The sequence below is a fragment of the Orycteropus afer genome, unplaced genomic scaffold (genome assembly GCF_000298275.1).
Source record: "Orycteropus afer afer isolate SDZICR_OR568_19922 unplaced genomic scaffold, OryAfe1.0 scaffold00084, whole genome shotgun sequence".
Classification (NCBI taxonomy): domain Eukaryota; kingdom Metazoa; phylum Chordata; class Mammalia; order Tubulidentata; family Orycteropodidae; genus Orycteropus; species Orycteropus afer.
The window spans coordinates 10,307,192-10,324,489 of record NW_006921671.1 but is presented as its reverse complement, the minus strand read 5'-3'; the positions used below and the strand labels follow the sequence as shown (position 1 = coordinate 10,324,489).

Below are 17,298 nucleotides of genomic sequence, written 5' to 3'. Positions count from 1 at the left end.
CCACCAGCCACTCCTTGGAAGGAAGATGGGGCAATCCACTTCCGTAGTGATACTGCCTCGGAAACCCAAGGAGGGGTCGCTATGAGTCGGGTCCGACTCGATGGCACATAACAACAACAAAAGGAGCTCTGGTGGAGTAGCAACTAAAGCACTTGACTGCTAATCAGAAGGCTGTGGTTCAATACCCACCAGCCACTTCTCAGAAGGAAGGTTGGGCAATCTACTTCCCTAGTAATACTGCCTTGGAAACCCAAGGAGGGGTTGCTATGAGTTGGATTCGACTCAAGGGCAGTGAGATGTGTTTCTTTTTTTTCCAGTTATTAAAAGCAAATGCTTACCTGTGTATTTTATACTAAAAGCACCAAGGACAGGATCTCATCTCTCAAGTCTCACCTCTATCCCCAGCTCTAGGACAGAGTTTGGCACATTGTAGTCACACATTTATTTGTCAAATGCATGAATGCCAGGATGAATGAACTCATTAATGAATGAAAAAGAACATACAGAACAAACCTACAGGGCATAATGGGGAGCTGGGGAAAGCGGAAGTCCACACATGACCTTTCTCTCTTTTCCAGAACCGCTTTCCAAGACTGAAAGATGCCTTGTGGTGTAATGGTTAAGTAAATGGACCCTGAATTCAGGCTCCAAGACTTCCTCCCTGCCCTGGTGAATTAACCTCTCAGAGCTTAAGCTTTCTCCCACTAAAATAAACAGAGTTAATGTTCAGAGGAGTGCCTGGGAAAAAGTAAGTTTCACTCAAGTGTTAGTGGCCATCTTGATGAAAAGGTAAACTTGCAGGACAAGCAGGGAAACTTCCTGGACAGTGGGTGAATCCAGGCACATCTAAGTGCAATTCAAAAGTGAAGTATCATCTTTTCTGTCTTTGCCTTCATTCTTTCCCCCAACATACCTTTCACTGGCAAGAGGCAGAGGCCTAGGATTTAGTCCCAGCAGTGAGCTGTGTGAGTTTGCCAAGACTCATGCTCTCTCTGGGCCTCTGTTCATTGCCTGTCCCTGCAAGGTAGCAGAATCTGAGAACCAACGTCCATTTCAACTAAGACAGACCCTGTTCCCGGAGTCTCCCACTCCGGGTTTCGAAGTCCATTGCCGGACACTCCCTTACCCAGCCGGGGTGCTGGGTGTCCACGTCGGCCTCCTCCCTGCCGCGGCGTTCCGGGGCCGCCCGCACCCTGCGCTGACCTGGGAGGGAGGTGCCTCTAGGGCGCCCTCCGGCCGGGATGCCAGTGCCCCGCGCTCGGCGCGCCTTCGCCCGCGGCCACCCCCAGGGCTCGCGGCGCCTTTATTCCGAGCTGGCTGTAGGCTCACTAATGTTTAACTCAGGGCCAAAAGTTGGGAGCGCTAAGCGACTGCGCTCTTAGCAGCGAAGCACGACGCTGTTTCGGCAACTCCCGGTGCCTTCTGCCTGCGCTCCTGCTCAGGAAAGCTCAGTTCCGAGAAGACTTAGACAATGAAGGTGAGTAGCGCGCTTCACGCTCCTCCAGCCCCAGGGTGGCCTTGTGGGTGCCTCTTTGCCAAATTCTCCCCATAATATCCCAAAATCTCGCGGAACGGGATCAGAGACTCCCATTAGGCAGAAGCCCCAGGGCCACCTCTGACAAGTGAAGGGACGTCCCAGACCTCTCTGGCCTCTCTCTCGGACCAGAGGGTTTTCTTCCGGCGTTGGAGGACCAGAGAGACACCCACAAACGCAAACCCGAATCCCGCTTCGCCTTGTGCAAACAAGGGTAGAGAAATTAGTGTGCTCAGAGGCCACAAGTTCAAGGGCACTTGTCCTTGTAAACTCCAGCAGGCACACTCCAAACCCTCCCAGGCTACTAGCCCTTTCTTCCGATGGGCTCCCATTCGCAAAACCCACTGCCCCCTGAGCATCCCGGGGCCCGACTCCTCTACCCAAGCTGGGACCAAATGCCTCCCTGTAATTGGACATAATCTGCCATGCTTGCAGACAGTGTGGAAGGTTCTCCTGGGACTGCTGGGTGCTGCTGTGCTTGTCACCGTCATCACCGTACCTGTGGTTATGCTGAACAAAGGCAGTAAGTTTGAAACTTTTGAAAACATAGTACAGTTGGAAACCGCAATCATATTCCGTTTCACCACACTAGGGCATCAAGGGATTTTGCTGAGCACTTGGATCAGCACACCGGGTTGTAGCTGCTCTAAGAGTGCACGCTGGATTAACTTCGCAGGGACTGCAGTGTTTTCGACTGTGAGCCTTGGAACAGCTGCGTTGTGTGATGTATAACAAATGAATACTTCCTGAAATTAGGGATGAGTCTCCGGATTTTTCCTTTTATTAAATTTAAAATTCATTTTTTGGATTGTGATCCTGAAGGCACAGAGACAGTATGTAAAGACCTCAAGTTTATCAGTAATAAAGTTGTGGGGAGGGGGGGCGATTGGGGGAATGGGATGAAGCCCCAAAATACGTTTTTGAGAAAAGGCAGTTCACAGAGAACCTGGTTGTTTTCCTTCAGATATGATGGGAATTCATCAATTGGACAGTTGTTAGGATACAGGGGAGCAGCTATTTGGCCACTCTAGAATTATGGCAGAAATAAATCATAACCTGGAATGCATGATAATATTCAGAGGGGGCTGGGTCCAGGGTGTTTTGGTGGATTCTTTTCCTTAAAGTACCTTTACATATTTTAGCTTGCTTGAATAATTCACTTTGTTGTGTTGTTGTTATGTGCCCTGGAGTCGGACCTGACTCATAGCGACCCCTCCTTGGGTTTCCAAGGCAGTATCACTACGGAAGTAGATTGCCCCATCTTCCTTCCGAGGAGTGGCTGGTGGGTTTGAACTGCCAGCCTTCTGGTTAGCAGTCAAGTGCCTTATGCACTACGCTACCAGAACTCCCCAGCCATTAATAGAAAACATGCCGATAATTGAATGCACACTATTTAAAGCAAGTAAGTGTGCGTATTAGTGTAAGTCTCCTTTGACCCTCCTTTCCTTTTAAATATTTACTTTCATTTCATTATTACAAACTCTAGAGAACCAACTGAAGCATTCTCGCTGGATGGTTAGCATGTCCAGACAGCCAGGAAATGTATAGTCAGTGTTTACATAGCTGAGGGGTCTTTCCAGGTTTTCAGATGATGGTTCAGAATTAACTTCAGTATTCCTTGTAACTCACCAGTTGTAAATCGATTCCTACTCATGGTGATCCTACATGTGTCAGAGTAAACTCTGCTCCATAGGGTTTTTAATATCTAATTTTTCAGAAATAGATTTCCAGACATTCTTCTGATACACCTGTGGGTGGACTTGAACCTGGAAACTTTTTGTTAGCAGCCAAGCACATTAACTCTTTGCACTACCAGGGACTTTGTATTCCTTGTAGAACTCTCAAAACCTATCTCTGCTCTGAAATTACACCGTGAGGGCAGAGGTGCCAATGGTTAAATAATGGAGTGAGTTGGTCTATTGATAGTCACATCTAGTTACTTAAGAAAGCAGTGTTTTGTTCTGCTGTGTAGGGTTCCTATGAGTCAGAGCCAACTTGAGGGCATCTAATAATTTAAGAAAGTAACTTATCAATATTTTAGATGATTGATAGTAGTCATCATGCCACTTATATTTGACTCCTTCTTCTGAACTGTTAAAATAGGACTTCTTTGTAAAGTGATACTTTGTGTACTAAAACCACTACATAAATACAGCCTTACTGTGGGAAAGAATGAGTCATTCATTCAGTTAATCAACAGTCAGGGGCTTAGATTATGTGCCAGGCACTGTGCTAGTTGCTGCAAATACAAAGATAAAATTTTATAAATATAAAGGTCCCTGACCCCTAGAAATTTATAATTTAGTGAGAAACAGATATGTAAACAAACCAAAGTAACCTGGATAGCCCATTTGTGAAGGTCTTCAAAACCTCACTGAAACACCATAGCTTAGCTGCCAAAATGTTGTTGTTGTTGTTATTTGCCATCGAGTTGGACCCAACTCATAGCAACCCCTCCTTCAGTTTCCAAGGCAATATCGTTATGGAAGTAGATTGCCCAACCTTCCTTCCGAGGAGTGGCTGGTGGGTTTGAACCGACAGCCTTCCGGTTAGCAGTCAAGTGCCTTAGGCACTACACTACCAGAGCTCCTACTGCCAAGATGAGTAGATTTAATTATCAGAGCATTCTTAAGAGAATAGTTGGAAGGATTCTGTAGTTTGATAAGCTGCTTGAAATGGCCAGTGAAATGGCTTAATGGTCTGATTCAAATAGCTGCCATTGAAGGGGCTTTCTCAAGTTCGTTGTTGTTAGGTGCCATCAAGTCAGTTCTAGCTCATAGCTGCCATCAAGTCAGTTCTGACTCATAATGACCTTATGTAGAACAGAATAAAACATTGTCTGGTCCTGAGTCATACTCACAATTGTTGCTATGAGCCCATTGTTGCAGCCACTGTGCCACTGTGTCAATCTATCCCATTGAGGGTCTTCCTCTATTTTTCTGACCCTCTATTTTACCAAGTGTAATATTTTTCCCCAGGGATTAGTCCCTCCTGATAACATGCCCAAAGTAAGGGAGACAAGTCTCACCAATCTTGGACTAAGGTGCACCTGACCCAAGCTATGGTATTTTCAGTCACCTCATATGCAAGCAAAAGCTGAACAATAAATAAGGAAGACCAAAAAAGAATTGATACATTTCCATTATAGTGTTGGAGAAGAATATTGAACATACTACGGAAGACCAGAAGAACAAACAAATTAGTCTTGGGAAAAGTACAGCTGGAATGCTTCTTAGCAGGGAGGATGGAGAAACTTCTCAAATTAACTGCAGGGATTTTGATTTGCCAAGTGGGATGCAGAGTGGGCTGGGGCTGTCTTACCATTGCCTAGACAGCACCTAGTCTTTTCTCCAAATGGAATTTGAACAAGTATTTTAAGAATGTTCTCTTGATAGAGCCTTTCTGAGAGGCTCACCAGCCTCCATCTGGCAGTACCAGTTGCCCTCCAATCACTTCTGATTTATGGCAACCCCATTTGTGCAGAGTAGAACTGTGCTCTATGAGGTGATTTTTTGAAACTAGATCACTTTCTTTTGAGGAGTTTAAGCAAACTTCTCTGGGGGTTAGGAGGAGCACATCCGGCTATCTGGTAGTCAGAGAAGACTTATAAAAGGGTTCTCTTGTGGGAATTGTTGAATAATTGACATTAGTCTAGGGAGATAAGGTTTATCAAAAAGGTGAATGCCTTATGTGTATTTATAGAAATGCAAGATAGCTCTGGTAGCCTAGTGCCTAAGGCACTTGACTGCTAACCAGAAGGCTGGCGGTTCAAACCCACCAGCACTCCTCGGAAGGAAGATGGGGCAATCTACTTCCATAGTGAAACTGCCTCGGAAACTCAAGGAGGGGTCGCTATTAGTCGGGTCCGACTCCACAGCAAACAACAACAGCAACAACATTCTGGGATTATAAGAGGATCCTGAGCCAGAGAGGAGAGTGGGCAGCAGGAAAAAGGGTTTGATTTTAGCCTGTTTATGATGTAGGGCCAGTGGGGAATATGGAGCAGGGGAGTATCATGCCTGAAACTGTTAAGCATGACAGTGGGAAGTCAATTGAATTGGGGTAAGGGTGGAGCGGAAAATGAGGGATGTGACCCAGGAAACTGATGGTGCAGGCTAGGATCGGAAGAGGTAGAAAGAGTTGATTTGAAAATTGCTCAGACATAGTAAAGGTAAGACTTTGGTAATTGGTTTAACACTGGAAAGAAGGAGCAGGGTGGCTAAAGATGCCTCTTGGGCACAACTAGTGGAAATGTGGTTTCATTGTACATTTTATTCACACTTAGCACTCTTTATTTCTCATCTTGTATTTCTTAATTGGCATGTAGGTATATTTGAGAAGAAAAGGGGAATCATGTAGTTTCAGCTCCTGTCTTACTTTAAGAGACAAAGATGAAAGCCCAGGAATGCAAAATTTCACTCAATCAGCAATACCATTCCTGGGCTTTGCCACAATAAGGGACAGGATTACTTACAAAGAATCCAGTCATCTCCTAAAAAATGTCCTCCATTTTTGTCAATCTAGGTTTAAAGTCAAACAAATACAGGGAAGGAAGAAAGGAGAAAGGGAGAGAATAAGGAAATAAGAAGGGAAAGGAAAGGAAGAGAAAGGAAAGGAATAGAGGAGAGGGAAGATTTTGATAGGAAAAAACACATAAACACACAAAAAAACCAATGACCTAGATTATGGGGAAAGCAATAAACTAAACAGCCAAAAGGAAGAAGAAAGAAATGAGCAAACCTAAATTCATCCCCTGAGAGGTTTGTTTAAGAGGTCAAGTGTTTCCACATGAAATGCCGACTTCAGCACAACTAGACACATCCAGAGTAAGAAAAGAGAGAGAGAGAGGTTCCTAGTAATGTGGGCTTTTAATACTATTACCATTTTTTTTAGAATAAAAATTCCTTGAAGCCAAGGGTTTCATGGTGACCAAGCTAAATGTTAAAAGTTCACCACTTACTAAGAGTGAAATCAGACTCAAAGAAACAATTAGTCCAAAGGACTAATGAATCATACAAACCACAGCCTCCATTCACCTGAGACCAAAGGAAGCAGATGGTGCCTTGCTACCACTGCCAATCACTCTCGTCAGGATCGACATAGTCCTGGACAGAGTGGGAGAAAAATGTACAATAAAATTCAAAATCATAAAAAACAAAACAAAAAAACAGACATAATGAATCCCTTGATATGATGGCCCTTAGGACACCCTTCAAACCTGCAACTGAACCCACTCTGAGAGAGCACTTTTCAGTCAAGCAATAGACAGCCCTATAAAGTGAACAGGAGCTCAGGTAGCATAGTGCCTAAGGCACTTGACTGCTAACCAGAAGGCCGGTGGTTCAAATCCACCAGCCACTCCTTAGAAGGAAGGTTGGGCAATATACTTCTGTAATGATACTGCCTCGGAAACCCAAGGAGGGATTGCTATGAGTTGGGTCTGACTCAACGGCAGATAGCAACAACAACATAAAGTGAACAATAACATCTGTGAGGAGTGTGCTCCTCAGAACAACCATGGAACACCAAAAGGGCAGCACTTGCCCCAAAACAAAGTTCAGAAGGCAGGAAGGGGCAGATGGGGGATTAGAAATGGGGAACCCAGGGAGGAAGTGAGAAGAGAGATTTTACTTTGAGGGGATTGCAACTAATGTCATGGAATAAAATGTGTATAGACTATTGAATAGAAAACTAACTTGCTCTATAAACTGTCACCCCAAACCACAATAAAATGTTTTTTTTTAAAAAAAAAAAAAAAAAGTTCATCATTTTCTGTATATATAGTAAAGGATTGTGTTTTGGTTTTGATCTCTCAATTATCCTTTTAAGAAGGATATTGCTTATTTAAACAGTTTCCCAGAGAATCAGCAGTAAAATATATAAAAGTACTTTATTCATAAGTAATTATAAAAACTCACTGTTGTTGTTATGTGCCCTGGAGTCGGACCCAACTCATAACGACCCCCTCCTTGGATTTCCGAGGCAGTATCACTATGGAAGTAGATTGCCCAACCTTCCTTCTGAGGAGCGGCTGGTGGGTTTGAACTTCCAGCCTTCTCACCAGTACTTGTAATTTCCTTTTTCCCTTTATATTGTATTATTTGATGAGTTTTTGAAATATATGGTTATTTGTCAAATAATTTTCATTATTGAGTTTTATTGTGGGACAAAATATGTATTTGTTCTTTTGTTCTTCCACAGTTTTAGCAGTAAATTTTCTCAATACCTTTTTTCAATGCATAGGACATTTGACTGCTCACCCATCCATCAGTGATAAAAGACAATCCAATGTGAAGAAGACAGGAATAATCAGAGAAAGAAAAGATAACATCTATGAAGTGTGCCTGAGGAAGTCCAGGATCTAGTCCAGGTTTAAAAGCACAGAAATTAGTCTGAATGAAAGCTTTGTATATTTCAGAGGACAATTTCTAAACAGAGTGCTCTGTAAAAATGCAATTTGATCTCAGGCTAGCTCAGTTAACTATTGTCAAACTTTTTCCAGTGCTCATGAGGTCATGGGTTGATCTTTTTCAGGCCAGCTATTTGGGCTTTTGGTTCTCTAGCTAAGACATACGCTTTAAATTTCTCTTAGAAACCTTTGCCTCTCTTCTCTAAGGAGATCAGAGAGAAAAAGTGAGGATTGTTTGCCCAATCAATGGTTAGGGAAAGATGGCATAAGGGACTGACAAGAGCTATATCAGTAGCATAAGGGACTGCCAAGAGCTAGATCAGTGTATGTGAAATTTTATGACTTAACAAAGTGCTGAAGCCTATAGGGAATGTGACTGTAAATAACACGTAGGAATGCCTTGCTTATGGAGGAGAAGAATGCAAACCTATAATGATAAACAAACAAAAAAAACAAACCAAACCCACTGCTGTCTAGACAGATCCAACTAATAGCTACCCCTCCTTGTGTTTCTGAGGCGATATCACTATGGAAGTAGATTGCCCAACCTTCCTTCCGAGGAGTGGCTGGTGGGTTTGAACCACCAGCCTCCTTCTGGTTAGCAGTCAAATGCCTTAGGCACTTAATATGTATTTATTATTTACCAGGTATTGGGCACTTAACTCTTAAAACAACCCTTTTATTATTATCCCCATTTTAAATAGTTTTACAGTTACTTTGAGAGAGTGTATTAGTTATCTATTGCTGCATAGGAGGTCTGGTGGCCTAGTGCCTAAGGCATTTGATGCGAACTAGAAGACTGGCTGTTCAAACCCACCAGGCACTCCTTGGAAGAAAGGTTGGGCGATCTACATTGGTAGTGATATCGCCTCGGAAACCCAAGGAGGGGTCGCTATGACTCAGATCTGACAGAAGGCAGTGTGTGGTGTTGTTTTGCTTGGTGTGGCTATTGCTGCTTAATAAATTATCCCAAAACTTAGTTACTTAAAATGAAACCAAACAAAAAACACTTAACTCACAATATGTGAGGAATTTGGGAGTGGCTTAGCTGGGTGGTTCTTGATTGGGATTTTTCCTGAGGTTGCAAACAAGATGCTATCTGAAGGCTTGCCTAGAGCTGGAGGATCCACTTCCAAATTCACACATGTGTTTTTGTACAGAGGTCTTAGTTTCCCACCAGGTAGGCCTATAACAGGGTGACATGGCAGTTTGCTTCCCTTAGAATGAAGGAACCAAGAAAACAACCAAGCAGGAAGCTTCAGTGCCTTTATGACCTACTCTCAGAAGTGACTTACCATCACTTCTGCTAAATTCTATTAGTCATGCAGACTAACCCTGTTGTAATGTGGGAAGGGACTACACAAAGGCATACAGTACCAGGAGGTGAGGGTTTTTTTGGGCCATCTTAGAGACTGGTTACCACAAAGGTTGAGGAACGTCATCAAAATTAGAGTTGGAATTCACTCTCAAGCAGTATGACTCCAGAGCAGATACTCCCAAACTCCGTATCATTCTGTTACTTTTTAATTAATGCAAATTTAATTTGGCCATGTTAGCATAATTATTTCAATTTCATGACTGCTAATATCCTGTATAGGAGCTCTGGTAGCATAGTGCCTAAGGCACTTGACTGCTAACCAGAAGGCTGGTGGTGCAAACCCACCAGCCACTCCTGGGAAGGAAGATGGGGCTATCTACTTCCATAGTGATACTGCGTCAGCAACCCAAGGAGGGGTTGCTATGAGTTGGGGCCGACTGATGGCACACAACAACAACAATATCCTGTATGCAAATTTTTATGAGTTAAAGAGCCTATTACTAGTACCTCTATACCTAGATAAAATTGTCTACGCATGTGTCACTTAACATCCATGATAAACCAAAAAAAAACCATTGCCACTGGGTCAATTCCAACTCATAGCAATGCTATGAGATAGAAAAGAATTGTTCCATAGGGTTTCCAAAGCTTTCAATCTTTATGGAAGCAGACTGCATTATCTTTCTTCCACAAAGTGGCTGGTAGGTTTGAACTGCAGAGCTTTTGGTTAGCAGCCCAATGCTTTAACCACTGCACGACCTGATTTAGACATTATGCAAACACTATATTGTATATAGGCAGTTCCTGTACAATCCATAGTTAAATTCTTGTAAAACCTATTATATTAAAATCTTATGGGAACCACTGAAAAAAGAATTGTATCCACTGGATACAGGAGGCCAGCCTTGCTGGCTATGCAGCTGGGTTAGGGTGATGCTATGTCCACAACTGTATTAGAACTTTGTGCACATCTAAGTTGATAGGGCATTGGGGGAGGTGGGGGCAAAGAGGTGGTTGTGGAGTCCAGGTGTGTGGTGCCTGGAGCAAGGCTGGTGTTGATGTCTCTGGCCACCACTGCCCTTTTGGTGCAACCAAATCCTGATATGTGCAACTTATTCCCACAGCAGGGAGCCTCTGAGCCGCCCTGGCCCTGCTCACTTTGGGAGTGAGGGATTGCATAGCTGTTGGGCAGGTGAATAAAGGTGGGAGGAGGCAAGGGATAAGGCACTGAGGGAATTAGTGCCTAAGGCATTTGACTGCTAACTACAAGGCTGCCTGTTCAAACCCACCAGCCACTCCTCGGAAGGAAGACTGGGCAATCTACTTCTGTAGAAATACTGCCTCGGAAACCCAAGGAGGGGGTCGCTGTGGGTCGGAATCGACAGCAGTGAGTTTGGTTTTTTGGTTTTGGAGTGCCACTGCTCATTCACTTTAGGGTCTTTAAAACTGTTAGGGTGAAATAATAAACAAAAAGAGAGCTGCTTTCCCTTAAAAAAAAAAAAAAAAAAAAACCTTAGGGGACCACAGACATATTATATACAGTGAGACACTTCCCAAATGGACATTAAGCGACACATACTTGTATATAGGTAACAACTTACAGCCCAACACTGACATCCCAAACTTTTGGCTTGTCTTGTTAATATTGTGATTATTAGTAGTAGTAGTAGGTCCAGATTTACGTTTACACTAAACTACACTTGCTTTGTTTTTTATGCACTTTATATTATTAGATAAAGAAAAAGAGACCTTCATAGAACATTTCATGTCAGAAAGGGAGAATAGTATCTTGACTTTTTAGAACTGAAGAAATGAGGCATGGGTGGAAGTGGGTGTTATTGCTTGAAAGGCACTGAATCTTTGTTAAGGGTGATGATAAAATTTGGAGACAGGGTGGTCATGGCTGCACAACGTGGTGAATATAATTGTTGTCACTTCAGTGCACATGCAAAAAGGATTGAAAGGATGAAAAAATTCTTCATTATGTATAGTTTTACTACAATTGAAACAAAAGAAATGGAGGCATGCAAAGAAAGTATTGGAACCTGGGGAATCCAAATCTTCTGACTTTTGCTCTTCCCTGAGCCTGCTGACTTCCCTAAACAACGTTTTAAAGAAATGCCTCGGTCAGAGTTTTTCCGAGTTAATGTTTAGTCATTGCTTTATGGCTGAGTGCTAATTCCTTCATAGTTGTAAATCAATGTCTTGTAAATATTTTTATCTTTAGTCTTCACATATCCATTTTGACCTCCAAAAGGGGGTGTGTCTCTCATTTTGAGAGTAATCTGAAACCATAAAATCAGAATTTCTGAGTTAGCTCTTTGACTGTTTGCTAAGTGCCGCGTTTGCAGTTTTATTTTGTACTTCAAAATGATTACTTTCTAGGAAGCTTTTTTAAAGTTAAATATAAACCATTTGCTTTAGTTAACGGTACCTTTTTTTTTCTAATCTCTCTTTCTGGGTCAGAATTGAGCTTATAATTTTTTTTTTTTTTGAGAGCAAATATTTTATTTGTCTGCTTTGTAAAAAATAGCATGATTTTTGTCTTTATTTTTTAAAGTCTACATTAAAATAAAAATGGGACAAAGAATTTGTTCAATCACATTTTCTAAGTGTCATGTTTTATCTTTTATAATGTAAAACTAATTATAAGTGTTTGCATCAATTGAATACAAATTTTATGTTCTATCTTTCACTTAATATTATACCATGTACATTTGTCACTTTTATTAGTTTCTAAATTTCTTTGTTATTTTTGCTCAATTACACCCCTTTCCTCTCCCAAATAACCCGGCTGGATAACTATGTTAATAACTTGTAGTTTATTTTTTATTTTATTTATTTATCTTTATTGTGCTTTGGGTGCAAATTTACAGAGCAGAATTTGTTTTGCCTTCAACATTTGTACATGCATCTGTGTACATTTGGTTTCACTCCTCAATTACCATCCCCGACTCTAACCCATTCTCCTCCTCTCCCTTCCCTGTGCGGCCCCCATCCCTGGGTCCTTCTTAGTTATGTACTCCTGTCTGTCCAGCTTCCCTTCCATGTCAATGCTGCCCCTCTGGTGCCCCATGGCCAATTGCTCCAAGGAGTGTATCTCCATAGAATAGCTGGGTGCATCGCCCTGGGTTGGGTGTTCTGCATGTAAGTCTTACTACTTGGGCTGAGAACCAGTCCTTGGGAGTGAGTCTTATCCAAGGCCTGAAGTGTATCCTAGGGCCATAGCCTTGGGGATCCCACGAGGCGCCATTCTGGTCATTAGGTGTTTGAATTTTGTTCTACGTTTTTCCTCCCACTCTATCCAGGATCTCCATTTTGATCCCTTCCCGAGTGGTTGACATTGGTAGTTTGTTAATTTTGTGGCTCAACAACATCCTTAAGGATCTGCTCAAGGATCTGGGTTCTTTCCAAATTTCAGCTCTGGCATTCTCAACCTGTTGATGTGCCACTTGATCATTTCTAAGGTAATCACAGGCAAGAGTAATAGAATCACCATGACTGGATTAGACTAATCAAGACTTACCCTTCTGGCAGTAAGGAGCTGCCCTTTGTTTAGCACATGGAAGGGGAAGGATAAGCACATAAACTGAATTCTGAAAAGAAATGGTCTGAGTAGGTGTCATATATTTTGTTATAGCTATCTTTTCATTACATTGGAACAATTCATTTTGTTAATAAAAAGACAAATGTCAAGCCAGCTCTGATCTCCAAAGAACCTGAGAGTAAGAATATAATTGTTATTCCCTTCTTTCACTTTCTTTTCTAACTGCCTAGATTTGTTATAAAGCAGAGTGTTTCAGTGGTAAGATTGTAGGACATTTTTACCCTGCTCTTGCTTTCTCTTAGCATCTAAAGTGATCAAGAATAGAGAAGTGAATTTTTAATACACAAGATACAAATCTAAGACAATAGAGCAGATCTGAAACATCTGAGGGAAATTACTCTGAATTTTCTCATAAAAACACATATAAACTATCCTATTTTATCCCATCCGTCGAGTCAGATCCGACTCATAGTGACCCCTCTTTGGGTTTCCGTGGTGGTATCTCAATGGAAGTAGATTGCCCAATCTCCATTACTACACAGAAATAGTGGTAGAAATGGTTAAAATGAAATGGCAAAAAGTTAAAACTATACATGGCAAAATGTAATCTGCAAATGTTGACCCAGGAAAGTAAGGTTTGAAATAATTAATGGTCATAAAAACAAAATAAAATAAGTAAATAAATAAATAAAAGCAAACAAAATTACCTCACAATATCTAGAAGTTATAATTTGTCTAATTTGACATGAATAAGAATCTAATAGATGACTCAAGTCTTTATTGTAAAATATTTATAACTATCAATCTGCATGTAACTGATTTCATAAAAATGAAATAATTTGTTCATACTGAAGAGAAAATCCTCAACATCAAATGGTCCCTTAGTTCTACCTGTCAGTCCATCCATGTTTTTCCCATCCACTTACTATCTCACTTTCCTCATGTTCTCGTCTCCTCAAATACCCAACACCCTTTCCCCATGTTCGTTCTTAGCTCATAGCAGCCTTACTTCTTACTTTAATGAGAAAACTGATGCCATTAGGAAGAGAATTACCTCAACTGTCACCAGCCTATCTATGTACCCACTTGCATCTGCCCCTTTCTAGGATCATGGAGGGAGCTCTGGTAGCATAGTGGCTAAGGCACTTGACTGCTAACCAGAAGGCTGGTGGTTCAAACCCACCAGCCACTCCTCGGAAGGAAGATGGGGAAATCTACTTCCGTAGTGATACTGCCTCGGAAACCCAAGGAGGGGTCGCTATGAGTCAGGTGTGACTCAACGGTACATAACAACAACAACAACAGGATCATGGAAGAATTCTTCCTACTCACAGAGCTCATTCCCTTTTGCTTACTCCAAGAGATGGCTGCCACTATTGCCCTCTACTTGCTGTGTCATCAGTTTTTCCCTCTCTATTATATCATAAGGAACTCTGTGGCATAGTACCTAAGGCATTTGACTGCTAACTAGAAGGCTGGAGGTTCAAACCCACCAGCCACTCCTCAGAAGGAAAATTGGGCAATCTACTTCCATAGTGATATCACCTCGGAAACCCAAGGAGGGGTCACTATCAGTTGAAATCAATGGCAGTTTATTATTATTATTATTATATCATAAACACAATGTAATTTCTCATAAACTTAAAAATAAAGAAAAAAATACTTCTGATTTCACATCCCTGCCCAACTAAAACTCTCTCTCTCTCTGCTCTCTTTTACTACAAAACCTCTTGAAAGAATTTTGTATTACCTCTGTCTGCAGCTCCTCTCTCCATTCTGTCTTAAACACACTGGACTAAGGCTTTATCTCGACCACACCACCAACACTGCTTTGTTCTGGTCAAAGTCCTTAACCTCTGTGTTGTTAAATCCAGGTTCAGTTCTCCTTCTGTGTCTCACAAGCCCTGTCAGTTGATTACACTAGGTGATCTCATCCATTGCCATGGCCATATATCCCACCTGTTACCTGAAAACTCCCAGTTTTACAACGCTAGATATAAAACTCATTCCTAAACTCTAAGTGTAAATATGCAACTGCTTAGTGGACTTCTCTATTTACATACATTATCAGCATCTCAGAGTAACATTTCCTAAAGCTCTTTCTCCCTCAAAGCCTCCTCCTCCCATGATATATAGATGCGATCATCTCAGCCAATAACAATTCCTTTTTCCAGCTCTTAAGACCAAAACCCATGTAGTTCCCTGACCTGCTTTTCACTCACATCCAACATCCTGTCAGTCACCAATCCTGTCTTCATTTTAACCATAACTCACCACCTCCATGCTGCCACCCTGGTCATCTTTCACTTGAAATACTGCAAACTCTCCCTATTTCTTTTCTTACCTCTCTGCAATTTATTCTCAACATAACAGGCAGGGTGATTGTGGTAGGTAATCCTGTAACATGACCCCCCAAGTTTCCTGCTCCCTGCTGCTTGTGTGCGTGCCCTGCCCAGAGACTGTGAATATGAAGGATTTTACTTCTGTGATCAGGTTATGTTATACGGCACAGTTGACTTTAAGAAAGGGAGACTATTGGAATGGGATGCACTGACCTAATCATATAAGCCCTTTATAAGGCTCTCTGGCTGGTTGTAGAAGGAGTAGTAAGATTTGAAACATGGGAAGGATTTGCTGGCTTGAAGAAGGAGGCTGTATATGGTAAAGAATATGGGCCCAAGAAGAAACAGAGACTTCACTCAAACAACCACAAGAAATTAAATTCTGCCAGCAACCCGAGCAAGGATGGAGGGAATTTTTTCTTACAGTTTTCTAATGAGAACTCAGCCTGGCCAACACCTTGGTTTCCACTTTATAATGTTCTGAACAGAGACCCCAGCCACACTGTGCCAGACTTCTGACCTATAGACTTCTGTTGTGAGCTCCTACATGAGTGCCATGTTAAGCCACTAAGTTTCTGGTAATTTGTTATACAGCAATAAAATAATAATACACATACACATCACTTACTGGCTATCTCATTATTCCAACATTCTGCCTTTACAATAGTAAAACATCTACCATCCAACTATTTTATACATGTCTGGCAGTAACAAACACCATGGTGTAAGGCAAGAGTAACACTGGCTGTAATGGTTAAGGTTATGTGTCAACTTGGCTGAGTCATAATTCTCAGTGATTTGGTAGTTATATAATGATATGTTCATCATCCACTTCGTGATCTGATAAGGTCACCCTGCATTTTTGCATAACATCAATTTTCACATAACAACTTGGTCTTTGGAACCTAACCATGTCAATAAGCAAGGAGTTGCTGTATAGTGATCATTTTAAAACACAAAAGTAATCACATCCTCTTCTGCTCAGAACACTTCAGTGGCTTCTTATCACTCCCAGTGTAAAAACCAGAGCCCTCACAATAGCCTACAAGGCTCATGTGAACTCACTGAGCTCCTCTATGGTTCTTTCCCCATCACTCACTCATCCTACCTTGGAAGTTTTGTACTTGCTGATCTTTCTGCTGGGATTAGTCTTCCCTCAGGATAGTGCACAGCTCATTTCCTCCACTTTACATCTTGGCTTAAGTATCATCTATCAGTGGACTTCCCCTGGCCGTCCTATTGAAAATAGGAATGCCCCCCAACTTTGACACTCATCTTCCCTTTCTCTGCTTTATTTTCATTAAGGCATTTATCACCATCTTATTTATTGGTTTTTTGTATGTCTCCCCCCATTAGAATGTAAGCTTCATGAGGACAGGAGTTTTTCATATGCTTTGTTCATTGTTAAATTGCTAGTGTCTACAAAACCAAATAACATTAATCAACCAGTTGTAGTCAAGTTAATTCCAACTCATCATGACCCCATCGGAGCTCTGGTGGTGTAGTACCTAAAGCATTTGACTGCTAACCAGAAGGTTGGCTGTTCAAACCTGCCAGCCACTCCTCAGAAGGAAGGTTGGTCAATCTACTTCCGTAGTGATATTGTCTTGGAAACCCAAGGAGGGGTCGCCGAGTCAGATCCAACTCCATGGCAGTGATTGCATTGTGTTGCATGACCCTTTATGTGTCAGAGTAGAAGTGTGCTCCACAGGGTTTTCAGTGGCTGATTTTTCTGAAGTAGATCATCAGGTCTTTCTTCAGAGGTGCCTCTGGGTGGACTCAAACCTCTAACCTTTTGGTTAGCATCCTAGTGTTTTAACCATTTGCACCACCCAGTGACTCAAGTAATACATAGTAGATATTTAGTAAATATTAAGGCATTTGACTGCTAATCAGACGGCTGGTGGTTCAAACCCATCAGCCACTCCTTGGAAGGAAGATTGGGCAATCTGCTTCTGTAGTGATGCCACTTTGGAAGCCCAAGGAGGGGTTGCTGTGAGTTGGATCCAACTTGACAGCAGTGAGCTTGCTTGGTTGGTTTTTTTTTTGGTGAATTAAGGGGATTATCTTAGAACTCATGCAAGAAAGTATTTTTGATGGAAATTTTTATTGTTGCTTTAATTTGGACTTAAAAACTTGTATTCTTAT

The 17,298-nt window shown here is 41.8% G+C and overlaps 1 protein-coding gene across 1 annotated transcript in view; it reads left to right on the top strand.

Moving 5' to 3' along the window:
- The first annotated feature begins 1,471 nt into the window (after positions 1-1,471).
- DPP4 (dipeptidyl peptidase 4) overlaps positions 1,472-17,298 on the top strand; it is a 118,460-nt gene continuing 102,633 nt past the window's right edge. The window contains exons 1-2 of the mRNA XM_042781074.1: positions 1,472-1,477; positions 1,970-2,057. Coding sequence (XP_042637008.1) covers positions 1,472-1,477; positions 1,970-2,057 — 94 coding nt within the window. The remainder of the gene's footprint in view (positions 1,478-1,969; positions 2,058-17,298) is intronic.